At 47.9% G+C, this 24,250-nt stretch overlaps 2 protein-coding genes across 7 annotated transcripts in view; one reads left to right on the forward strand and one right to left on the reverse strand.

The window, feature by feature from the left end:
* FLII (FLII actin remodeling protein) overlaps positions 1–4,635 on the forward strand; it is a 53,475-nt gene extending 48,840 nt beyond the window's left edge. Inside the window, exon 30 of the mRNA XM_053364172.1 lies at positions 963–4,635. Coding sequence (XP_053220147.1) covers positions 963–1,097 — 135 coding nt within the window. The 3' untranslated portion in view covers positions 1,098–4,635. The remainder of the gene's footprint in view (positions 1–962) is intronic.
* Positions 2,978–24,250, reverse strand: part of LLGL1 (LLGL scribble cell polarity complex component 1) — an 84,176-nt gene continuing 62,903 nt past the window's right edge. For 5 of the 6 annotated variants that reach the window (XM_053364177.1, XM_053364176.1, XM_053364175.1 and 2 more), the window contains 11 exons: positions 23,305–23,409; positions 21,963–22,255; positions 20,791–20,944; positions 19,574–19,727; positions 18,442–18,725; positions 17,513–17,777; positions 13,794–13,908; positions 12,001–12,095; positions 10,515–10,638; positions 9,615–9,701; positions 2,978–6,403 (listed from right to left, as the gene is read on the reverse strand). In XM_053364177.1, coding sequence (XP_053220152.1) covers positions 9,623–9,701; positions 10,515–10,638; positions 12,001–12,095; positions 13,794–13,908; positions 17,513–17,777; positions 18,442–18,725; positions 19,574–19,727; positions 20,791–20,944; positions 21,963–22,255; positions 23,305–23,409 — 1,668 coding nt within the window. In that variant the 3' untranslated portion in view covers positions 2,978–6,403; positions 9,615–9,622. Of the gene's footprint in view, positions 6,411–9,614; positions 9,702–10,514; positions 10,639–12,000; positions 12,096–13,793; positions 13,909–17,512; positions 17,778–18,441; positions 18,726–19,573; positions 19,728–20,790; positions 20,945–21,962; positions 22,256–23,304; positions 23,410–24,250 lie in introns of all 6 variants that reach the window. The other variant, XM_053364174.1, reaches the window with a different exon arrangement.

Genomic DNA, 24,250 nt, shown 5'->3' on the forward strand with positions numbered 1-24,250 from the left:
CAAACCTGCAACCTTTTATAAGCACCGGGCTCTAACTGTCGGAGCTATCCAGGCAGGGATAATTGCTGTTTCCCACGAATCCTAAAACTGGCTCATTGTTGAGATCGCTCTGCTTATGGAGCGTGATCCAGTGACTCATGGGGGTTGTGTCGTGGTTTGGGGCAGGGACCGCAGCACCCTCCTTTTTTGGCTATTTTCAGGGGACTGTTTTTCAGTCGAGGGCCGCATTTCTGTTTGGAATCGGCCAGCAGGGGCCACATGCTGGCCGTGGGTTGGTGCCAGAGCCAGAAGAGAGCAGGGCAGCCCCTTTCATTCTGCCCCTTCCTCCTTTTTCAACCACCCAATCCCCTTTCTCTTTCCCCAACCTCTTTCCCCCTCCCACAAAACCAGGGTGAGGCCTGTGCCTCGCCTGTACCCAGCCGATAGGAGAATGCCAAGCCTAAGAGACAGGCAAGAGCTGTCTAAGAGCTGGATCAGGCCAATGGCAAAGCAGGGCCTGAACACGACAGCATTTACCCTATATCACAAGTGTTTAGGTCATTAACGTGTTTTAATTTACTTTTGATTTGTATTGTTTTCGGTCCCGGACTCCCTTGGGGAAGAAGGTCGACGTGGAAATGCAACCATTTTTTCCTCTTCCCTCCCTTTCCCTTGTCCTTGCGTGATGTGTTTTTAATGTTTTGGGTTTTTTTAATAAAAAGATTGGCTTTTAGGAACTGTCTTGTTTAGACTGTACATTAAGCTGCTCCTGGGAGCATTTTTGGCCGAGCAGCAATGCTTAAAATAAATGAAAATAATTAAATTTAAATTTTAAACTTGAAGATAGCTGGACAGGCTCAGCAGAGGGAGTATTGGGGCTGGCAAGCCCTTGGTGGCCTAATCCAACCCTTTTATATGTGTGGTGTAGGGAACCAGCATTTTGTTGTCTCCTGCCTCTGAACTTCCCTCCGTTTTCTCTGCAGGTATACATCCAGCACATGCGCTCGAAGGACACAGCTCACCCGCGGAAACTGCGCCTGGTTCGGAAAGGCAACGAACCGCCTGCCTTCACCCGCTGCTTCCATGCCTGGAGCGTTTTCCGGAAGCCTCCGGCCTAAGCCGCTCGCTGATGGCAGTGGCCTCTCCATGGGACTCTATGGCACCTGCTGGACCTCAGTGCTCAAGTAGGGGCGGTACAGCTGTATCCTGGTGTTTTTTTTTAAGACCAGCTGATTGGACAAAATGTTACTAGAGGAGGAGCTAGAATTTGCCCCTCCCCTTTTAAAGAAACAGCACCAACCTATTAAGCTCCCCCCCCCCCCCCCCACTTTTCACCTCAATTTTTCTCTCTCCTCACTACCTTGGGGCAGTGAAATAGGTGCTGCCTGGACCCACTCTTGCGAAAACATTGCCGCTGGGACTCTTCCCACATCTACAGCATCACTATGTTGTTTTTCCCACTTGCACAGAGATCTTTTTTATATAGTATATTTAACAGAACGCACGTGAGCTGCGACTTCTTATTCTGCTCTTTGAGAGCACTGCAGCCTGGACCCAGTTTGAAGTCTGTAACAGCAACCTCTCTCCTGCAAATGGATGGCCTGTCTCTTTTAGAAGCAAGTTGTGTGAGGCTGGGCAGAGGAGCGAGACGACTGGCGCCTTCAACTTGGGCAAAAGAGTTTGCAGTGCACTTAAAAGACTTCAGGAAAAACCGTGACGGAGAAGTCCATTTTAAAAATCAGATAAAATAAAATCAAGTTTATTGCTTTTAAAAGTTGTTATCTGCTGCTAGGCCTCATGGGTGCAAAAAATGTCTCCTTTGAAATGTATGGTGACTTGTGCATTTTGAGGAAAAGGCAGGCATACCTTTTATCTATAAAAACCTACCATGCAATCGCTGCAGTTGTCCTTTTAAAGGTTAGTATCTTGCAAAATTCCTGTATGGAAGGAGGAAATTGTGGATAATTTTACATTCATGCTTTGGTGACTGGCCTGGTCTCTCCTAATATTGCTTACTGACAACTGCCTTCCAGCATAGTAACATTTTTAAGTGTTGCCCCCTTTACACTGAATTTTCTGTGTCAGAAAGGGAGAACCGTTTCAGCTGTAAAAGCTTCATCCCACCCCCAAAAGGATTTGGCCTGTTCTAGGTCATGTCCATGCTAATCTCCATATTATAAGGTGGGTCCTTAATCTGCTTGGCTCTTCAGTGGGTGCTGCAAACAGCCTCTAACCTAAGCAGGACATGAGACGACTTCCACCATTTCAAAGCCACCCTTGTCTGCCCCCTTCAGAAGGCAGGGAGTTCCCACTGCCGCCTTCCTCCCTGTACTGGGACTGGCAGCGGCGGTTTCACCCCGGTCCTTCGTGGGGCTGACACTGCTTGTTCCTCCTTCCGCTTTTCAACATCACGACATGTCCGTATAATCACGAAGTTTGGCTGCTGATACATCACAATGTTGGAAAGCAGATATTGCCCAGGCTTACCTGGGACCGATGGGAGTTCAAAAGTTATCAGGAGGCCATCAGGCAAAGAGAAACCCAGAGGTACACTCTGGCCACGTTTGTGACCTCGGATGGCAGCAACTATCCTCTGAAATGGGGCTGGGGAACTGGATCCCACCTATCAGTGGCCTGACATCATGATTCAGGGTGCGTTTGAACATGGCTGTCTGCACATTCCACTCGTTTAGCTGTTATGTGATGTTTTCCCATTGCTATTGCATCACTCCCATCTGGAAGGGCACCCTAGCACAACAAAACATGAGACCAAAAAAATAAAACAGAATGTTTTTGGCATAAGCAGCTGCAGGATTTTCTGCAGGGACCGACAGGTTATGAACGGACTGGAAACCAAGCTGTATATTGTGAATGCTTTGCAGACACAAATCAGTATTGATCACATTTAGCTTCCTCCAATACCACCACGGGCACAAAGTCATCATGAACCCACAATTAACAGGGAACCTGGAACAACAAGCCACACATAAGCTTAAGATACTATTAAATGCTTTATTTTTTTCCATTATTAAAAACCTGTATTAATAACTAAACAATGCTAAATCTGTCATCTGAGCAAAACAAAGAAGGTCCCAACAGAGAGGGTACATTCTACCAAGGAAACTAACCCCCCTCCAAACTCCCTTCCACAATTAAGTCTGCCAAAATAAAAAAAAATTAAGACACACAATGGCACGTTTCCACTATAGAACTCCGCTCTGTCATCCGCTCACAAACATGCGCACCCTTGCAAAATCACACACTCTCACATGCACGTCTGGGTTTTGGGGGGAGGGGGCGAGGAATCAAACCGTACCAAAAAACAAAACAAAAAAGTCTGACAAAGAGTTTCGTGTAACGTCATTATCAGGAGGCAACGTCTGGGCATTAAGCAGCGAGGAAATGATCCCACGCATGGAACAGACAGCCACAATCTAAGGCAGAGCCCGCACTATTTTAAGACTTAATACCAGCTTTCGCCAACTTGGTACCTTCCAGATATTCTGGACTACCAACTCCCAGCAGCCCCAGTTGGAGAAAGCTGCTCCATCTTCCAGGCCTGAGCCAGCGTCTGTACCTGTCCAAGACCCAATTTTACAAATATATATAATGGCTGGCTCCCCTTCTCTCCCACTTGCCAAACTTTTCTTGGCACTAAAATGTCAGCGGTGGGAACAAAAAACGAGGAAACAACTCATACTGTAAGACCTCAGCGAAAGAAGAAAGAAACAAAACAAGCCAAGACCTGAACTCAGCGCTTCGTCGCTGCAAAGGTTACCTTGGCCACAAGACAGGCTGCAAAGGCCAGAGCTTCTGCCAGCAGGAGGTAATGCCAAAGAAACACAGGTAAGAGATGACTGCTTATTAAAGCAGAGGTAGAGGAGGAAACTCTGGGCCTTCCAAGTGTTTGCTGGGCTGCAACGCCCATCATTCTCGAGCAAGGGCCATGCTGAATGATGGGAATTGGAGTGCAACATCATCTCAAGGGATGCTGGTTCCCCACCCCTGTATTAAAGGCTGCCTGACACACTGCCCACCTGTGAGAAGCACATGGCTTTCCACAGGCAAAGGAAGATGGGTAAGTCCAGGCGTAGCCCCTTGCAAGATGCAGCTGGATGATTTAGGTGCCTCACCCAAACACAGAGAGCACGACCTGCCGCAGTCATTGCACACCATCTCCAAATCCATTCTCCAAAAAACCTCAAGCGGATTACAAAAATCCAGGAGCTGGGAAGAGAGTCCCACCTTTTGACACAAATAAGGTCCTACAGATTTCTAACATCCCACTGCTTGGCTGGAAAAGAAAGGCTGCCTTTTAATAGCAAAACAGGATTCGGCAGCTGTTTTCAGAGGGTGGCCTGGAGCTGGTGACTTGGAGCCCTTTCGAGTTCAGGATTCATAAATAAATGAAAATGTGACAAGAGGGACAGAATCAGATGGGGGAAGCAAGGCGTCGCAGCCTCTCTGCCCGACAGATGCACCGAAGATGCTTGGGCTCTCCGGATGTCGATGGACCACAACTCCCATCATCCCTGACCATGCTGGCTGGACATCTGGAAGGCACAGATTCCCCTCTCTCTGTTAAGGGGGGAGATCTTAAGAGGCGGCAAAAGGAGGAGACAAGGAGTAAATAATAACACACTAGGCAAAAAAAAAGAAGAAAAAACAGATCTAGCTGCTTGTGTTAAACTCACTGGCTTCAAACACCAGTGCACGATCATAACTCTCGCCAACCAACCAGCAGAAATAAAATGTAATAAAGGTGTCACAAAAGGGCCACGTGTGAATAGCAGTACACTTTTGAACCTGTCGCCAAAGTCTCATGGCATACTAGCCTGCTTCCTAAACCCACCTGAAGATCACTTGGCAAGAAATAAAAGGCATGTAATCTGATTTTTGCCACCTTGTTGCTCTGTAGGTGGGTCACAGGGCTGGCATCAAACAGAAGGTGTCAAAATTAGCAAGCCAAAATTTCAGGAAGGAAGTTGCCAACTTGTCGTAATTACTGGACCCAATGCTCCTAGGGTCGGGGTTTGTGTGAACCTGTGACCCTCCAAATATTGCTTGACTCTTAGCTCCCAGCAGCCAGCAAGGCCAAGGGTCAGGGGTGATGGGAGATGTCGTTTCACAACACCTTGAAGGCCATCCTTTCAGATAAGGCTGAGAAAGCAAATGCCGGAGCTCCTACAGAGCACAGCAGTGCGAGATGCAAACACTTGTACTTTATGAGTTCCATATTTCTAGTGTCCCCTCATGCACCTCTCCTCCTTCCCCCCATCCTAAAAAAATGCACAGTTCCTAGAAAAGGAGGATCAGGGGACGCCATCAAACAGGAGACGCAGGAAATTCACTCGGACGTTTTCTTATTCAGTGCGAAGCTTGCAGCCATGCAGAGGTAACAAGAGCTCTCTTGAGCGGCTGGTTAGAACTTCAACCACATGGAGGGAAGATGTGCAGCTGCAGGTGGGTTTCCTCGTAGATCCGTTTCCCGAAAACCTGCCTCTTGCGCACCCAATTTGTACAGCTGCACCGCGGAAAGAAAACCCTTCTGCCCAGCTAGACAAAATGTTCTCTGCAAGCCAAGAACAAAATAACAACTTTCCGCCAGTATTACAAAAGAATTTCTTCAGGTTGGGCTCTTCTCCAAAGAGTTCCCCACTAGCACCACAGAAGTGGGAGGCATTTTGCCATAAGATCAAGGCCTGTTTTCCCCAGCCGGCTGATGCAAGAAGTTGCCAGAAGTAGGGTGGGGTGGGGTGGGAAAGCTCTCAGAAAAAAGGAGGAAAGGAGAATCTGGAAGTATGTAAACAGAGCAATTCAGCCACTCGATCCCAAGAGGTTTCAAGAAAGGTGTACCAGGAAGCAGAAACAAAACCATCCGTCAAGTGTGTCTGTATATATCTAAAGAGGCTTCTTTTTCGTGCAAAGTTTGATGCTGATACCTCGGCCAAAGAGAGAGGCTGGTTCAGTCTCGGTGGGATCCTGACGCCACAGGCAGGCCCCTCCCATGCGCCCACATTGTGTCTCGTTTTTGCTTTATTAGAAAAAGGTTTTAAGAGTTTTAGTGTGTGTTTTTTGTGCAACAGAAGAGACAACTTGGTCCTGTCGAAGAGATTGGCACATTTTCCTTTTCTTCATTTTTTTTTAAAAAAGAAGAAGTTGGTGATTGCAAACTTGGGAGAGGTACCGAGGAAGAGGTGATGGGGAGACCCCCAGCACGAAGAAATCTTCCTCATGAGTCCACTTCCAGGCCGTGCGGTAGAAAAACGTCATGACTCTTTGTAATTAAGAAAAAGGAAGAAAATGCAGAACAGGGTCTCTGGAAGGAGAGGAATCGGAAAGACCAACAGTCTGTTACCACACAGTCAAAAGTCTTTTGTCCCTGGGGGGTGTCGAGCGCCAAAACAGGCCAATGGGACCTTGTGTAGTATCTGCAGAAGGAACACAGAATTATGAGCTGGATATTCTGCAACTAGACACATCCACTTACAAAACTTCAGTTTCCTTATTTTGAAAAGCCTACACTCTCTGCCTAGTTTTCAAGTTGCCCTAATAAAACCCAAAACATTGCAATGGCAATAAAATTAATGAGAAACTGAATCAGTAGGATCAAAATGTTATCCAAACCTAGAGTTGCCATACATCTGGAATTTCCCAGATTTTTGTCTGGGAAAATCCGGATGTATGGCAGAAAAGGGCATTTTTTGGCAGAAAAGAAGCTCAACCATTTTGGGCAAAACTAAAAAAATCTCAACAATGTTGCCAAAAAACGCTTTTCACTGTTTGAAATATGGCAACCCTATCCAAACCTGCATTAGGTTTAAGTCAAAATGGCGTTGCAAAATTTGCTCTGCTGCTGTTAACCGAAAGAGGGTTACATGCAGGCAGGCACACCATTAAGTCATATGGCAGTCAGTCACCTGACTGCCATATGACTTCAGGGATGTGTCACGTGACGTCAGGCGTTTCCCATTAATAATAATAATAATAATAATTTATTATTTATACCCCGCCCATCTGGCTGGGCCTCCCCAGCCACTCTGGGCGGCTTCCATAAAAACCAAAAATACAGTAAAATATCACACGTTAAAAACTTCCCTGAACAGGGCTGCCTTAAGATGTCTTCTGAATGTCAGGTAGTTGTTTATCTCTTTGACATCTGCTGGAAGGGCATTCCACAGGGCGGGCGCCACTACCGAGAAGGCCCTCTGCCTGGTTCCCTGTAGCTTTGCTTCTCGCAATGAGGGAACCGCCAGAAGGCCCTCGGCGCTAGACCTCAGCGTCCGGGCAGAATGATGGGGGTGGAGACGCTCCTTCAGGTATACTGGACCGAGGCCGTTTAGGGCTTTAAAGGTCAGCACCAACACTTTGAATTGTGCTCGGAAACGTACTGGGAGCCAATGTAGGTCTTTCAAGACCGGTGTTATATGGTCTCGGCAGCCGCCCCCAGTCACCAGTCTAGCTGCCGCATTCTGGATTAGTTGTAGTTTCCGAGTCACCTTCAAAGGTAGCCCCACGTAGAGCGCATTGCAGTAATCCAAGCGGGAGAATCCCGCTGTCTCTGGCGAGACAGTCCGCAGGCAGATAGGGTCTCAGCCTACGTACCAGATGGAGCTGGTAAACAGCTGCCCTGGACACAGATTTGACCTGTGCCTCCATGGACAGCTGTGAGTCCAAAATGACTCCCAGGCTGCGCACCTGGTCCTTCAGGGGCACAGTTACCCCATTCAGGACCAGGGAATCCTCCACACCTGCCCGCCTCCTGTCCCCCAAAAACAGTACTTCTGTCTTGTCAGGATTCAACCTCAATCTGTTAGCCGCCATCCATCCTCCAACCGCCTCCAGACACTCACACAGGACCTTCACCGCCCTCACTGGTTCTGATTTAAAAGAGAGGTAGAGCTGGGTATCATCCGCATACTGATGAACACCCAGCCCAAACCTCCTGATGATCTCTCCCAGCGGCTGCATGTAAATGTTGAAAAGCATGGGGGAGAGGACAGAACCCTGAGGCACCCCACAAGTGAGAGCCCAGGGGTCTGAACACTCATCCCCCACCACCACTTTCTGAACACGGCCCAGGAGGAAGGAGCGGAACCACTGTATGACAGTGCCCCCAGCTCCCAGCCCCTCAAGACGGTCCAGAAGGATGTTATGGTCGATGGTATCAAACGCCGCTGAGAGATCCAGCAGAACTAAGAAACAGCTCTCACCTTTGTCTCTAGCCCGCCGGAGATCATCAACCAGTGCGACCAAGGCAGTTTCAGTCCCATGATGAGGCCTGAATCCCGACTGGAAGGGATCCAAATGGTCCGCTTCTTCCAGGCGTGCCTGGAGTTGTTCGGCAACCGCTCGCTCAATCACCTTGCCCAAGAATGGAAGATTTGAGACTGGGCGATAGTTGGCCATCGTGGCCGCATCTAAAGATGGTTTTTTAAGAAGCGGTTTAATAACCGCCTCTTTCAGCGGGTCTGGGAAGGCTCCCTCACGGAGGGAAGCATTCACCACCCCACGAAGCCCATCGCCCAGTCCTTCCCGGCTAGCTTTTATAAGCCAGGATGGGCAAGGATCCAGGAGACAGGTGGTTGGTCTCACTCGTCCAAGCAGCCTGTCCACATCCTCGGAGGTAACAGATTGGAATTGATCCCACTCAACTTGACTAGACAGAACTCTAGCACTCTCCCGCCCCGGCCCTGCTCCCACGGTGGAGTCTACTTCTTCCCGAATCTGAGCGATTTTATCTGCAAAAAACTTTGCAAAATCATTGCAGGAGAACATGTGGCCCATACTGGGCCCCGATGTTGCAGGTGGTTCCGCTAAATTGTGAACCACCTGAAAAAGTCTCCTGCTGCTGTTTTCTGCAGATGCAATAGAGGCGGTGAAGAAATTCTTCTTCGCCGTCGCTATCGCCACTTGGTAGGCTCGACGTTGAGCTCTAACCTGTGTCCGGTCAGATTCGGAATGAGTTATCCGCCACCGGCGCTCTAGCCGTCTCAACGATTGTTTCATTGCCCTCAGATCCGTGGAAAACCACGGGGCTGTCCGGGCTCCATGCAATCGGAGAGGGCGCTTCGGAGCCAAACAGTCAATAGCCCTGGTTAACTCCGCATTCCAGCGGGCCACCAGGGAATCAGCTGAAAGGCCATCAACATGGGATAAAGCATCCCCTACCACTCTCTGGAAACCATTTGGATCCATTAAGTGGCGGGGGCGGACCATCCGAATTGGTCCCACCTCCCTGCAGAGGGGATGGGTCGCAGAGAAGTCCAGTTGCACCAGGAAGTGATCTGACCATGGCACTTCTTTCGTTTTAAGGGCAGCAAAGATTCCCGTTGCAGCTGCAAAGGAAGAACCTGCCTTTGCCACTACAGCTGGTGTCAGGTGTGGGAATGGCGAAGGTGTTTCACCCAAAATGGACTCCCGGGTCAAATCCAGGGGACTTGCAGGTCTAATGTGGTTTCTTGCCGCTGACCTATGCTAAGCCCTATACTATGCTATGCTTACCTATGCTAAGTCTAAACCAGAACCCCATTCTGCTCAGACCCCTTAACCTTATCCTCGGAAAATAAAAATAGGCTTAAAAATTATGTAGGCAAGACCTGAGGCCTAGACACCTGACTCTTTCCTCTTCACAGGACGTACCTCATTTGATCAAGATCCCTGGGGAACGAGCCTCGTCCTCATTTATGTTCCTCAGATTTCTCTCTGCTTCCTCCGATGGCCTGCGAGAGATCAGGATTTTAACATTATTTATTTAAAATGTTTTCAGTCTGCACTTTTGCCTCACAGAACCCAGGGCATGGCCGAGATGGTTATCGTTTTGTCCCTAGCATTTGGGGATATACTGCCACTGAACAGGGAGATTTTCCTTTCAGTATCCAAATCAGGGGAACCAAGCATTATCGACCGTAACATTTTTTTAAATAGAAAAAAGGCATTTTAAACTAAGTAACAATCACTGGAATGGTTTGTTTAGGTTTACTCCTTGCCCATTTCACAGATTTTAAGGCGAAGTTATCAGGTCTTCCCATCATCATGCCATGTAGTTTGGATATAGATACATAAACAGATACATATATTTTAGAACATTTGTACACCGCTTTTCAGCCAAAAAGTCCCCCAGGGCAGCTTACATACAATCAAAACAAAGTGGCTTACAATCTGAAAAAACCCACGACACACAAGGGGAAAGGGACAGGGATGGAAGAGGAAAAACCAAAACCCAGGCACCAATTTCTAAACAGTTGTTCCTCTTTTGACAAGCTGGCACAGTTCAGGGGCTGGGCTTTTGGATAAGCTGTTGGGAGTGAGCCTGGGATAGCTCAGTCAGTAGAGAATGAGACTCTTAATTTGAGGCTTCTGGGTTCGAGCCCCACGTTGGGCAAAAAGTTTCCTGCATGGCAGGGGGTTGGACTAGATGACCCTCGGTGCCCCTTCCAACTCTACTATTCTGTGATTGATTCTCTCCCTCCCACAGAGGCAGTCTGATGGAATGGCTAGATAGAGATAGATCTAAGATGAGGGTGGAGACTTACGCTAAGTAATCCTTCACTTCCTCAGCGGTGATGTCTCCGGTGGTATCCAGTGGGGTGTCGATGCTGTTATTGGGTGAATCCACTGGCGTTGGAGAGAAAGAAGCTTGGTGTTCATCCGGAGACCCTGAGGGTTGGAGAAAGGGGGAAGAACCTTAGAGGAGCGCTAATAGATCAGAATAAAGGCCCATCCATCTCCTCCAGCCTTCTGTCCTCACCATACAGCCATTAGCAGAAACTCACAAACAACAACAACAATTTATTTTTTATACCCTGCCCATCTGGCTGGGTTTCCCCAGCCACTCTGGGCAGCTCCCAACAGAATATTAAAAACACGATAAAATATCAAACATTAAAAACTTCCCTAAACAGGGCTGCCTTCAGATGTCTTCTAAAACTCAGATAGTTTTATCTCCTTGACATCTGGTGGGAGGGCATTCCATAGGGCAGGTGCCAGCACCCAGAAGGCCCTCTGCCTGGTTCCCTGTAGCTTTACTTCTCACAGTGAGGGAACCGCCAGAAGGTCCTTGGAGCTGGACCTCAGTGTCCAGGCTGAACAATGTAAGTGGAGACGCTCCTTCAGGTATACTGGACCGAGGCCGTTTAGGGCTTTCAAGGTCAGCACCAACACTTTGAATTGTGCTCGGAAATGTACTGGGAGCCAATGTAGGTCTTTCAAGACCGGTGTTATATGCTCTTCGCGGCCGCTCCCAGTCACCAGTCTGGCTGCTGCGTTCTGGATTAGTTGTAGTTTCCGGGTCACCTTCAAAGGTAGCCCCACATAGAGCGCATTGCAGTAGTCCAAGCGGGAGATAACCACTCTGGCGAGGCAGTCCGCAGGCAGATAGGGTCTCAGCCTGCATACCAGATGGAGCTGGTAGACAGCTGCCCTGGACACGGATTTAACCTGCACCTCCATGGACAGCTGTGAGTCCAAAATTACTCCCAGGCTGCGCACCCGGTCCTTCAGGGGCACAGTTGCCCCAAACAAAACCTGAGCACCACAGTGGTCTCTCCACTTGTGAGTCCCAGCAGTTGACAGTTGGAGAGCGGAGAGCACAGAAATATTCTCTAGGAAGCAGCAGCAGCAACTTAACAGTCAGTATCATCTTAGAATGATGGGAATTGTAGTTCTGTGAGGAAAACAACTCTCAGCACCCTTAATAAGCTACATTTCCCACAATTCCTCAGGGGACGTCATAGCTGTTCAAAGCACTGCCATAGCGCTCTGCATGTATGGTGCAGGCATAACCCTAGAGAAATGAAACTTCTTACAAAAACTTGCAATTTTCTCAAAGAGTGGAATTCACATTTTTCAGTGGAAAAAGACTGGTGAGGATAAAGCAGTTTTGAAACCGAGAGGTTTAACTTTCCCCTCAAGCTATTGGGAAAGGTTACATCAGAACTGCAGCAGTGGTGGCAAAATCAGAAGAAGCCATTTTGTTCACTATTCCCTGATATTGATTAGGAAATCGGGCCATTCCCTTACGGTCGCTGCTGGCAAGGGAATGGCTGGCCTCTGATCCTTGGAGGACGTGAGTCCCGTTGGCCTGGTTCAGTTTCGGCGTTGCTGTGAAGTTGTTCCTGAAAGGACAAGGGAGGAGCCTTTATTGTTACCAGGCTGGACATGACATTGTTCAGACAATTAGTTAATAGCACGGTTTAAAATCAAAATAGCAATGGTGAGGATCCCTCAAGCGAAAAGTAACTGTGGTATGAAGGGAGGAAAGGCAGGCTTTAAACTGGGAGACAGGAAGAGTTTTCGTCCCAGGGACCGCATCCTTTCTTCAGCAACATTTCGGGGGCCACATTCCCCTGGTGGGCAGGGATAGAGGGGGAAGTGGGTGGGGCCAAAAGCAAAGTGGGTGGAGCAACAGAGGTGATTCCTTCCCTCCGTTCAATGCGGTACATTCCACCCCAAACAAAAATTAAGACTCTTCGGCCTCCATTCAGGAAAGCAAGAGGCATTAGGTAAAGGCAAAAGGTAAAGGACCCATGGACTGTTAAGTCCAGTTAAAGGCGACTATGGGGTTGCAGCGCTCATCTCGCTTTCAGGCTGAGGGAGCCAGCGTATGTCCCCACACAGCTTTCCAGGTAATGTGACCAGGATGACTAAACCGCTTCTGGTGCAATGGGACACCGTGACGGAAACCAGAACGCATGGAAACACCGTTTACCTTCCCGCCACAGCGGTACCTATTTATCTACTTGCACTGGCGTGCTTTCGAACTGCTAGGTTGACAGGAGCTGGGACCGAGCAACGGGAGCTCACCCCGTCGCGGGGATTCAAACCGCTGACCTTCTGATCGGCAAGCCCAAGAGGTTCAGTGGTTAGACCACAGTACCACCCGCATCCCATAATGCAAGAGGCATTGTGATGTTTTAAGGGCACATTCCAGCTACACAAAAGCACTCAAGAAGGGTGCAGGGTTGAGATGGTGAAGGGTGTGGCATGAGGACTGGGAGGAGCCCAGGGAGATTCCTGAGGGCCACATAAGAGGCCTGGAGGGCTGGATTTGTCCCCTGAGCCTGAGGTTCCCAATTGCTCTCATCATGGCTGTGATCGAGATCTCTTCTCCCACGAACTTCTCGACTTCCCGAGCGCTATTTGCATGAGAAACCAATTTTACTTTCAATGCAAATACCAGGTGCAGGTGTTTGTAGTAGTGCAAAAGAGACTCAGATCTCTGGCCATTACTTCTTTTTTAAAAAAGCAATTTGCGCAATTGTCAATCGTGCAGACTTTGCAATGCCTCTGGTTTGCAACAGAGGGTCAACGTTTTAACACGCACGTTGCTCTCTCTGTCTATAGCCAAGGTTGTGTTTACTGCATGCGAAGGAACAACAAACATCTGATCACGATAGCAAAGACAATTAAAATCTTCTGCAGTGAGGCATGCCAAATCCTGCAGCCTGCACAAGATATGCAAACTGAACATACTTGCGTGATTTCTCCCCCTTCGGCATTAACTGATTTCTTCTATAACTCAACACTTCCAAGCATCTTCCTCTGCTACTTTAAGCACTAGAAACTTGACTCTCTTTTTTAAAAAGGATCCAAGATTCTCAGGAAGCAGAATTCTGTGCCCGCTGCGGTTCAGCAAAGCAACAGCATCCTGACTGTATACACAAAGCTTCCCCTTCAGGTTTGCAGACAGCCCAGCTATGTATTAAACAAGTTTTCCCCTCTACCGTAAAATATTTTGCCTGCACTTGAAGTCACGGTGGTACCCCAATCATTTCCTTCAAAGCCACTGTTGCTGCTTAAATAGCTGCACTTACCCGAGGCAGGTGGAGTCGTGCACACGGCTCGTGTCCAGCCCACACAGTGGCTCCGTGATATTCCTGGTGCTCAGGGAGAATCGCTCAAACTCTGACGGAGAGATCAAATAGAAGCCTGGAAAGACAGATGGGGGAGCCAACACTGATCAGTCTCTGTTCCCGATGGGAGTCACGTGGCCCCACCAGCAGAATCCACTTCCTTAGCATGGCATAATACACTGACTGTAGGTTTTCCTCCTGGTTTTATGGGTAAACAGGACAGCTTTTATTGCAGCGCACTGATCTTTTTTAAAAAATCTGACGGTTCAAATGAAAGCGTTCACAACTGAAATGATAGGAAAACGATACATGAGTTGGAAAAAATGTTTAAAATAATCTTTTCTTAAAAAAAGCAACCCTTTCTTTTAAGAATTTTAGGTGCCGAAATCCCAAGGGAGCAGAAAGGACTATTTATGTATGCAACCATGGCTGCGTGGATGTTATTGGCCCAGAGATGGAAAGAAGATAAACCCCCTACCAGAGAAGAATGGCAGATTAAGTTGATGGATTATGCCAAAGTGGCTTAAGATGACTGGAAGAGTCAGAAATCAGGAATACCAAAATTTTAATAAGGAATGGGGGAAATTTACAATTTATCTTAAAAACCATTGCAAGCAGCTAAAATATTTGTAGGATTGGAATAACACTTGTAGTTTAATGGGCATAGTGGAGGTGTAAAAGATTTGGATTATCATAAAAGATGCAGGAGGAAATGATTGACAACAGGACCCATGAAGGGAAGGAGGGAAGTCCAGGAGATTCCTTGAATCGTTGTTTTATTGTTGTATGTTGGATATGTGATTGTAAAACTTCAATCTGAAAAACCAAATAAATCCCAAAAGATAAAAATAAAAAGAGGGACTTCCGGGGTGGCGCCATCGGTAATGGCGGACTCCCTCCGAATCGGAGGGACAAGCTCCGCGGGAAACGGGTCTTTTTCCGCCACGGCGAAGCGGGGACCCTTTAGAAATCACAGGAGGGAGAAGCCTGTGAACATGGGACTCGGTGGGCACCATTAGCGCCCCCCCAACCCGCAAAGGAACCCACTAACGGGCTCCGAAGCGACGAGGGGGAAGCGGCGCGGTGCTGAGAGTCAAACTGCTCTTTCCGTGGAGCGAAGCCGCATAGCTGTTACCAGAGAGCGCTGCCTTTTTCCTGGGAAAATTCGGCATCTAAAAGCATCATCCGTGAGTACATGAAATTGGAACAATTGGATTTTAAACAAGGACTGGCCGGTAGAGAGGAATCGGACTTAAATTTTAACCTAATTTGATACTGAAACGGAAAGGTCCAAACAGGAAGTCAGCCTTCCGTTTCTTTGTAGACCGTACAAAGCAAAGACAGAGTAAGCTAGAGTCTTGAAAATTACTACCAAAAGACTGGACTTCATCATCTAAAAGGTTAGACCCCCCCTCTTTCAGCAGGAGAAGGGGGAGCTTTTCTTTAGAACGTCTAAAACTGCCGAAGTAAGCTTAAAGTAAAGTAAGCTTCCACTGTCCTAACCCTGGAGCGGGTGTCAGGATTGATATTTAAAGCTCATTGACCAGTGACAGAAGTTTTGACAGCTAGTTAAATGAAGAGAAACATTGTGATTCCACTGTGTCCTTTCGCATTTTAAAGCAACAAATTTGGACAAAAGTAACAAAACTAAACAAAAAAAAAGTAACTTTGTGGCTGGATCTGCAATAGAAGTTTACCCCCTAGAGGGAGAACCTGAAATTGTAGCTGTTTACAGGGAATTTCCAGCTGCTGCAGACTATCTCGTGGGAACTTGACTGGTGTCCTTGAAGCACAATGTATTCAGAAGTACTATTGTGTGTCTTCTTTAAAACAAATGCCCTACTGGAAGAACTGCATGAGGAAACGAATTTGACGACTGACTTGGTTGGAAAACTCAAGCAGACAGTGGAAAATTTGGACCAGGCAGTGGGAAAAAGAATGGAGCTTATCCAGGAATCAAGCCAGGAGTCTGCCGAAATAGAACAGATGAAAGAAGAGGAGGATGTGGAATTTTGGGAGCCAGAGATGGAGTCAGAGATGGAGGAAGTTGCGGCCCAGCAGGAACATGAGCCTTTGGATTTACCAATTGATTGTCGAAAAAATCAGACTTGGAAAGATAAAGTTTGGATTGGTCTGGAAATGAGGGGTTGGGTTGACCCCCCTGAGCAGGAATTTATGGACTTTCCGAGTCTGGGAATGGGCCGTGAGAGGTCTGGAGATATGGGGACTCCTAATTTTGGAAGGACTTTGAAATATGACTTTAAATCCTATATGGAGTTCAATATGGACTGTGGGAAAAGGGCTGATTTGTTGAAAAGGGTCAATAACATTACTAAGTTGGAGTTCACACGAGGGAAAGGAGACCCAGAAGAAAAATTGTGGAAGGGACAGGGAAGAGACTTAAGGGCCTCGGATATAAGGTTACGAGGTTAATGTGCTAGTTCTATGAGATAAAATGGACTGACAAATCCGGAACCAGGGGGAGGGGACGCTGGATGAAGATTGGATTGTTTTACTCTCTTTATTGGACTATTAGGACTGTTTTATATATTTATGAACGATAGAAGGATGTTTGAAAGGAAATGGCTTGGCTTTAGTATAAATGTTTATAGGATTAGGTAAGAATATAATGGATATGAGAAATCAGTAAAAATAAGTTTAAAGTTTTGAATTTTAAGGTTTTTCTTTTTTTATGGTATAAGACAATGATGAAAATAGATTAAGACAATGGAAGATTAAGATAAGGAAAGTGGGAAAGAATTTGCTGAATCAACAAATTGAATTGGAATACAAAAAAGGGAGAGGCGAGGAAGTCTGGGAAATAAGTAAATGAAAGTTAAGTGAAAGAAGGTGGAATTGTTTTTAATCACTGTTTTAATTTTGTATTTTGCTTTTTGTGTTTTTTCTTTTTTTCTCTTTTTTCTTTTTATACTTTTGTAATCCTTTGAAAATTTCAATAAATATGTTTGGGGGAAAAAAAGATAAAAATAAAAAGAGTGTTCCCAACTGCGCTGGCTCGGGCCGATAGGAGTTGGAAGTCCAGAATATCTGGAAGGCTGCTTCAACCTAAACAGCCCTCAACCCCTTCACCTGCTCCAACTCTTTGATCACCCCTGGTCTAACTTGCCCCACCCCAGGGGCAAGTTCTCAATCTGCTTTTTTTTAGCTCTAACTAGCTCAACCCCGAGGGATGCAGGTGGCGCTGTGGGTTAAACCACAGAGCCTAGGACTTGCTAATCAGAAGGTCAGCGGTTCGAATCCCCGCGACGGGGTGAGCTCCCGTTGCTCGGTCCCTGCTCCTGCCAACCCAGCAATTCGAAAGCACGTCAAAGTGCAAGTAGATAAATAGGTACCGCTCCGGCGGGAAGGTAAACGGCGTTTCTGTGCGCTGCTCTGGTTCGCCAGAAGCGGCTTAGTCATGCTGGCCACATGGCCCAGAAGCTGTACGCCGGCTCCCTCGGCCAATAAAGCAAGATGAGTGCCGCAACCCCAGAGTCGGCCATGACTGGACCTAATGGTCAGGGGCCCCTTTACCTTTACCTTAGCTCAACCCCATAGTGCCTCATCATTCCCAGCTTCTTCCAGGTCTCAGTGTCCCTGCCCCATGGTGCCCCCTCTTTCCCTCTGGGTCTAAGTCTTCCTCCTGCCCCACGTTGCCTCCTTGCTCCTTCTGGGCTCACCTTGCCCGTGTTTGGTGAAGACGCACGAGGCGATTCCACTGATGTCCTCCTTCCGGATGCAGTCGTAGTGCACCTGCGGCCGCAGACCGGGCACCGTGAAGACGTGGATGTCCCCCAGGTTGGTGAGGCAGGCGAGGCAGTTCTCTGCGTAGTCCTCGCACGCCGCGCTGACAAAGTTCACCAGCCCCACTTTCCGTACCCGGCAGCCCTCGTGGGCCGTCAGCTTGAACTTGGTTTTGGCGCTGACTTTGGGCAGCGTGAAGACCTGGAGTGGGAGGCAGCGGGAAGTGAGTCGGGAGGAGGAGGGCACAAGGAGGACGTGCAAGGCTTTAGCCCCGCCCAGCTGAAGCTCCGCCCTCCTTGGCTCAGGAGGGAGCAGGTTCTCAGAAAACTCATTTATTTTCTCCAAAAGAACTGCATCTTCTCTCTCGTTCCCAGAAGCTCAAGGCAGAATAGCAGCCCCTTTGCCAAACTTGCAGGACAACGGCACCCACCCAGGTTTTGTTAGAATCAGCCTGGTGCCTATTGCTACTGGTAGGGCAGAAGGCGGGGAGCCCAACAGTAGGTGGCGCCAGAGAACCAGCAACAGGCAGAGCCAACCGATTCCAGTTTTGTCCCTATCCTCTTCGCTGCCACGCTCTACGAGGGCAACACTGACACAGAGGAGGTGGAGACAGAAGCAGCTGGCAGGCAATCAATTGAGAGAGAGAGGGCAATGCTTTGCCTTCACTCTGAAAGAGCGGTCACCTTAGGCCTTGTTCATAACTCAGCACACCCCCTCTCAAAAAAAAAGGACTGCTGAGGACACTTTTCATGAACCTCCCCGACTCAGCCCTCGTAAGATTGAGGTGCCAGTGGCCCCCAAGGGCACTAGATACCCAAATAACTTTCTCACACGGCTAGAGATTCTGCCCCTCCCTCAGGATTACCTTGAACTGCTCTTCTGAGGCGATGAGCACTGAATGGCTGCCCTGCATGTCGGGGGCTTTGGCCAGGTCCCGCGAGACCTCGTACGGTTCCGGCAGAGGGTTCCCCCGGCCGTCTAAGACGGCGATCGACACCACGGGCGCTCTGTGCATGAGCTGGATCTCCTTGCCCAAGACCGCCTCCACTGAGCGCTCGGAAAACTTCTCCTGCGAAGGGACCTCCAGGGCGTAGGCAAACACCGAGCCAGAGTTTGTGCCGGCCCACATGGTGGGCCCATGATGCGTAGCTGGGGGGGAGAGGGGAGGGGGAAGACAGGCAGTGAGAGAAGGCATCCTGCAATGAGCTGAGGGCTGGGATGGATGACCTCCCAGGTCCCTCTCAGTGCTACGATTCTAAGGGCCAAGAACCTTATTTTTGAGTTTTTATATGGCAAACCACTCTGTGATCTTTGGGTGAAGGGCAGTATAGAAATGTAATTATTATTAATAGTAATAATAGTGGAACTATAGTGGAACATAGTACAAGTTTAGCGATCATTTCCATATTACAGTGGTCGGGTTACAAACACTTCAGGTTACAGACGCTTCAGGTTACAGACTCCGCTAACCCAGACCTCGGGTTAAGAACTTTGCTTCAGGATAAGAACAGAAATCACACGGCGGCAGCAGGAGGCCCAATTAGCTAAAGTGGTGTCTCAGGTTAAGAACAGTTTCAGGTTAAGAACGGACCTCCAGGACGAATTAAGTTCTTAACCAGAGGTACCACTGTATTTGCAAATGGTTGTGTTTTTTCTGGAGGCAAGTAACACGAAAATGAGCACCAAAGTTGCGCTTTGCTTCACTGTAAGTTCCAGAAGTGGCTTTTACATCGCATGAAAGCTCAAATATAGAACTAAGAGTTAACAAAATGTAGTGAGAGCGGAATAAATTGCCTTTTAAACGTGGCAAGTGACCAATTCCAGGCCTGATGCTGCCAGGCTTTCCCAACTAGATGCCCTTCAGGCGCTGTCAAACTACAACTCCCATCATCCCTTGCCACCAGACATGGGTGTCTGGGACTGTTGGGCAGTAGAGTCCCAACCATCCCGGACTCCGGTCCCTTTCCACCCGCGTTGCACCTCTTCCTCCTCCTTACCGTCTCGGAGGAAGGTATCAGCGAAGTAGAGGCAGCGCACGACTCCCGACAACGAGTCGTCGGCCGAGCGGGGTTCAATCCGCCGCTGGACGGGGGTCATCTCCACGTCGTGGGGGCCGGGCTGCTCAGCCAGCTGGGCATTTGCCTCCTGCACCTGACGGGGGCAAGAGAAGGAGGCAGATTCATGTCAAGCCATCGCCAGGATGAGAAACAGTTCGAGTGATGCTTCAAAAACAGTTCCGTGCCACCCTGCTCTACAATATTACATTCCCCATCCATCCTCAACTAGGACTTATGGCCCCATTTTTATCTTCCGTTTATCTTTTCATTCTGTTCTCCTCTTGAGACTGCTGGATTCTGACTCACCCTTGACCACTGGCCTTGTTGGCTGGGGGTCACTGGGAGTCAGTCAGAGGCCAGCAACAACCAAAGGGTTCCCCCTGATCTAGCCCAATGCTGCTTATCTTGACTGGCAGCTGTTCCCAGTACGTTTCCGAGCACAATTCAAAGTGTTGGTGCTGACCTTGAAAGCCCTAAATGGCCTCGGTCCAGTATACCTGAAGGAGCGTCTCCACCCCCACCGTTCTGCCCGGACACTGAGGTCCAGTGCCAAGGGCCTTCTGGTGGTTCCTTCACTGCGAGAAGCAAAGTTATAGGGAACCAGGCAGAGGGCTTTCTTGGTAGTGGCACCTGCCCTGTGGAACGCCCTTCCAGCAGATGTCGAAGAGAATAACAACTACCAGACTTTTAGAAGACATCTGAAGGCAACCCTCTTTAGGGAAGCTTTTAATGTTTAACAGATTACTGTATTTTAATATTTTGTTGGAAGCCGCCCAGAGTGGCTGGGGAAGCCCAGCCAGATGGACGGGGTATAAATAATAAAATTATTATTGTTGTTGTTGTTGTTGTTTATTCTGCACTCCATTTTTTGCCTTTGCCAGGCTCCTTTTCACCGGGAGACGGAGCCATTTCCCCTTTCTCCAATCAGGGCCTTTTGAGGTTCACCCCCTTCCAAGAAGCATCTCTCCCCCAAAACTGGGAAACGTAAAGGCTCCCCTCCCTTTCTGCTGCCATGTCTACACACCAGTCCCAAAACCTCAACCTCCCTCTCCCTTCCTTCCTCCCTCCTTCCCTTCCTTCCTAAACCTTTGTTAGGGTTTAACCCAGAACTCGAACCCGCAGCTTTCCTAACTGGGCACGCGCCCCAGTCCACTCACCTTGCTTGAGGGGCTGCTGGTGTTGACCCTCTTCTTCCCAGACACCCTGCTTTTTCGGATCCTGCGGAAGGACTGCCGGAGAGACTTCTTCAGGGACTTCACCCGAGAAAGAGGCCCCTCCATGGCGAGGGAGTCATTGGGGTGCAGCGTGCACCTGTTTGAGAGACAGCAGAAGGGTGGATTTGATTTAAATCAAATCGATTTAAATCACAATTTAAATCACTAGTCAGTAAGACTTGATTTAAAACATTTTTTTACAGAAAGACTCATTCTTGCTGGTATAATCTTAATATTTACAAGCAGATGAAGGTTTCATTTTTGGAATAATAAATTTTCAGAGTAGTTTTTACAGTTACAGTGGTACCTCAGGTTAAGAACTTAATTCGTTCTGGAGGTCTGTTCTTAACCTGAAACTGTTATTAACCTGAAGCACCACTTTAGCTAATGGGGCCTCCTGCTGCCGCTGCGCTGCCAGCGTGCAATTTCTGTTTTCATCCTGAAGCAAAGTTCTTAACCTGAGGTAGTATTTCTGGGTTAGCAGAGTCTGTAATCTGAAGCATATGTAACCTGAAGCGTATGTAACCCGAGGTACCACTGTATATCATAAAATTCTGATTTGGTTATACTATTATAAATACATAAGACGGATAATTGTGACATCATTGTGAGGTTTAATAAGTTAACTGTTAATATTAGGACAACTTTTCTGCTGTACTTTATTGGAAGGAGAAAAATAATCATTTCCTCAATAACAATTTAAACAACTTATTTAACTAAAACAGTAACGTTATAGCATATGTATCCATGTTTGTTAACTGATGTGGTTAAATGTTTTTTTTAAAAAAACAAAACTTAAAACTAAGTTTCAGCACACATGCAAAACTTAAAACAAATCCTTATTTCCCGATGAATAGCCTTTGGACTATAACGTAACTTAAATAGAAAACTATCTTTAGAAAGATTTTTCCTCCAAAAGCCTTTTATTTTAAAAACCCCATTTAAATAAAAAAAATCTGATGCATTAGTGGGTGGTAGGTATAAAAAGGTTGACTACCCCTGCTTTATAGGGTCAAAACCAGCACTCTGAATTGAGGCCGGATACGAATTGCTTGAGGATTCAAATGAAGGTGCTTTCACCTTAAAACTTGCCCTGCCCCCCCCCCGCCCCCTACCTGGCCAGCACAGAGTTCCTCCGGTAGTAATCGTACACCCCGAAGCCGTGGCTGGTCCCGAAAGCCACCAGGTTCCACTCGGAGTGCAGCGTGACGGCCGTCACGGCCGCCGGGGGCATGCACTGGACAAGGACGCAGGGCTGGAAGCCAGGGGCGAAGGCGAGGGAGCCGTTCTTGGGGGTGAGGCGGTCGTGGCCCTTCCACGTGAAGCCCTCACGGTCCTGGAGGAGGTCGACCACGGCCACGTTGATCAGGTGCTCCGACTTTTCGTCGGCGAGCTCCATCACCAGCACCTGCCATGGGGGGGGGGCAGAAAGACGGGGATCAGGGACAAGAGGAAGGTGCTTCTCAGTTTCACACTGGACCCATGTAATTCAGGGCTTTGTGTATACAGTGGTACCTTGGTTCTCAAATGCCTTGGTACTCAAACAACTTGGAACCCAAACAGTGCAAACCTGGAAGTAAGTGTTCAGGTTTGCGAACCCTTTGCAGAAGCCAAACATGCTCCGTTTTGAGCGTTACGCTTCCAATTTGAGTGCCACACTTCCGTTTTGAGTGTTGCACTAAGGTCTGTCTGTTTTTCCTATTTACAGTGGTACCTCAGGTTAAGTACTTAATTCATTCGGGAGGTCCGTTCTTAATGTGAAACTGTTCTTAACCTGAAGCACCACTTTAGCTAATGGGGCCTCCCATTGCCGTCGTGCCACTGGAGCACAATTTCTGTTCTCATCCTGAAGCAAAGTTCTTAACCCAAGGTACTATTTATGGGTTAGCAGAGTCTGTAACCTGAAGCATCTGTAACCTGAAGCGTATGTAACCCGAGGTACCACTGTATTTTGCATTTTTGTTTTTGCGGCTCTTTTTGTTTTGTTTTTGTGACTGTGTGGAACCCAGTTCAGCTACTGATTGATTGATTGTGTGACTGCAGTACATTGTTTATTGCTTTCAGTTTATGGATCAATTGTCTTGTTAGATAGTAAAATTCATGTTAAATTGCTGTTTTAGGGGTTGTTTTTAAAAGTCTGGAACAGATTAATTCCTTTTGCATTACTTTCTATGGGAAAGCGCACCTTGGTTTTGGAAAGCTTTGGTTTTGGAACGGACCACAGGAACGGATTAAGTTTGAGAACCAAGCTACCACTGTAGCAGCACAATAACCTGGAACCCGGCATGGCAGTGCGGTTGCTTAAGCAGAGGTCTGGCATGCTGTTGGCCGCCTGCCCTCGTCATTTGCCCGGCCACTGCCTTCGGTACCAGCTGCAGCTTCCGGGCCATGCAGGTGTGGGCAGGTTAGGAGGGATTGTATCACGGGGTTCAGAAAAATTACGCCTTTCCCAGTTACCTGCCCTGCTGTGCCAGCCACCACCATCTTAGCTGTGTATTTGCACAGAGCAATCTTCTGAATCCCCAGCCTGGGGTCATCACTGTAAGGGTCAAAGCAGCCAACCTGGAAGACAGATATTCATGCATTAATTTCCAGGGAGAGAGAGAAGCAAAGGATATGAAGATCAGAGCCACACAATTCCCTCTGTAAGAAGAAAGCAGTCAAGTGCTGTATATATTGGAGCGTGTGTTCATATGGCGGGGGAAGAGGAGAAGATCACAACGGGCCTCTTTCTGCAGTGTTTCATCAGACCGTGTGAACAAAGTTTCCCAAACTGGTTGATACTGAAAACACTGCCCCCTCTCCCCACAGTCCATGGGTCGAAAAGGGCCTGGGGTGGGAAAGATGCCTTGCACTCAATAAGCATGCATGCAAATATTTGTTCTGCATTTTTTTTAAAAAATGCAACATATACTTTTACATAGATGAGGTTCAGACTATGAAAGTTTCCATCCAGCTCAAAAGCTGCAATGACTCCCTTCCTCCACTTGGGGGCACAATTCCACAAGCAATAGCCAAATCTTTTTTAGAAAAGAGAACAGATTTTAAAAGATGCATTGCTGAATTCGTTTAGAAACGAGTGAGACAAGATAACGAGTACCGACGTAGCAGAAATCAACACAGAGCTAGCTGCTTCTCTGCTCTGAGGCTCCATCAGCACTGTGCATTCAAAGTCGTACCCTGCCACTTGCAAGAGCCGTCAGTTCCCCCAAAGAACCCTGGGAGCTATAGTTTGTTAAGGGAGCAGAGACACACACACCCCATTCCTCTGAAAGAGCTACAATTCCCAGAACTCCCTGGGAAGAGGGACTTACTGGTAACCTGCTGTTGGACTGCAGGCATAAAACAAAGATTTCTCCCTCAAGCAAGGGAACAGTAACAATTGTTGTTTGTTTTGTTAATG

Source organism: Podarcis raffonei, chromosome 14 (genome assembly GCF_027172205.1).
Source record: "Podarcis raffonei isolate rPodRaf1 chromosome 14, rPodRaf1.pri, whole genome shotgun sequence".
In the NCBI taxonomy this organism is placed as follows: domain Eukaryota; kingdom Metazoa; phylum Chordata; class Lepidosauria; order Squamata; family Lacertidae; genus Podarcis; species Podarcis raffonei.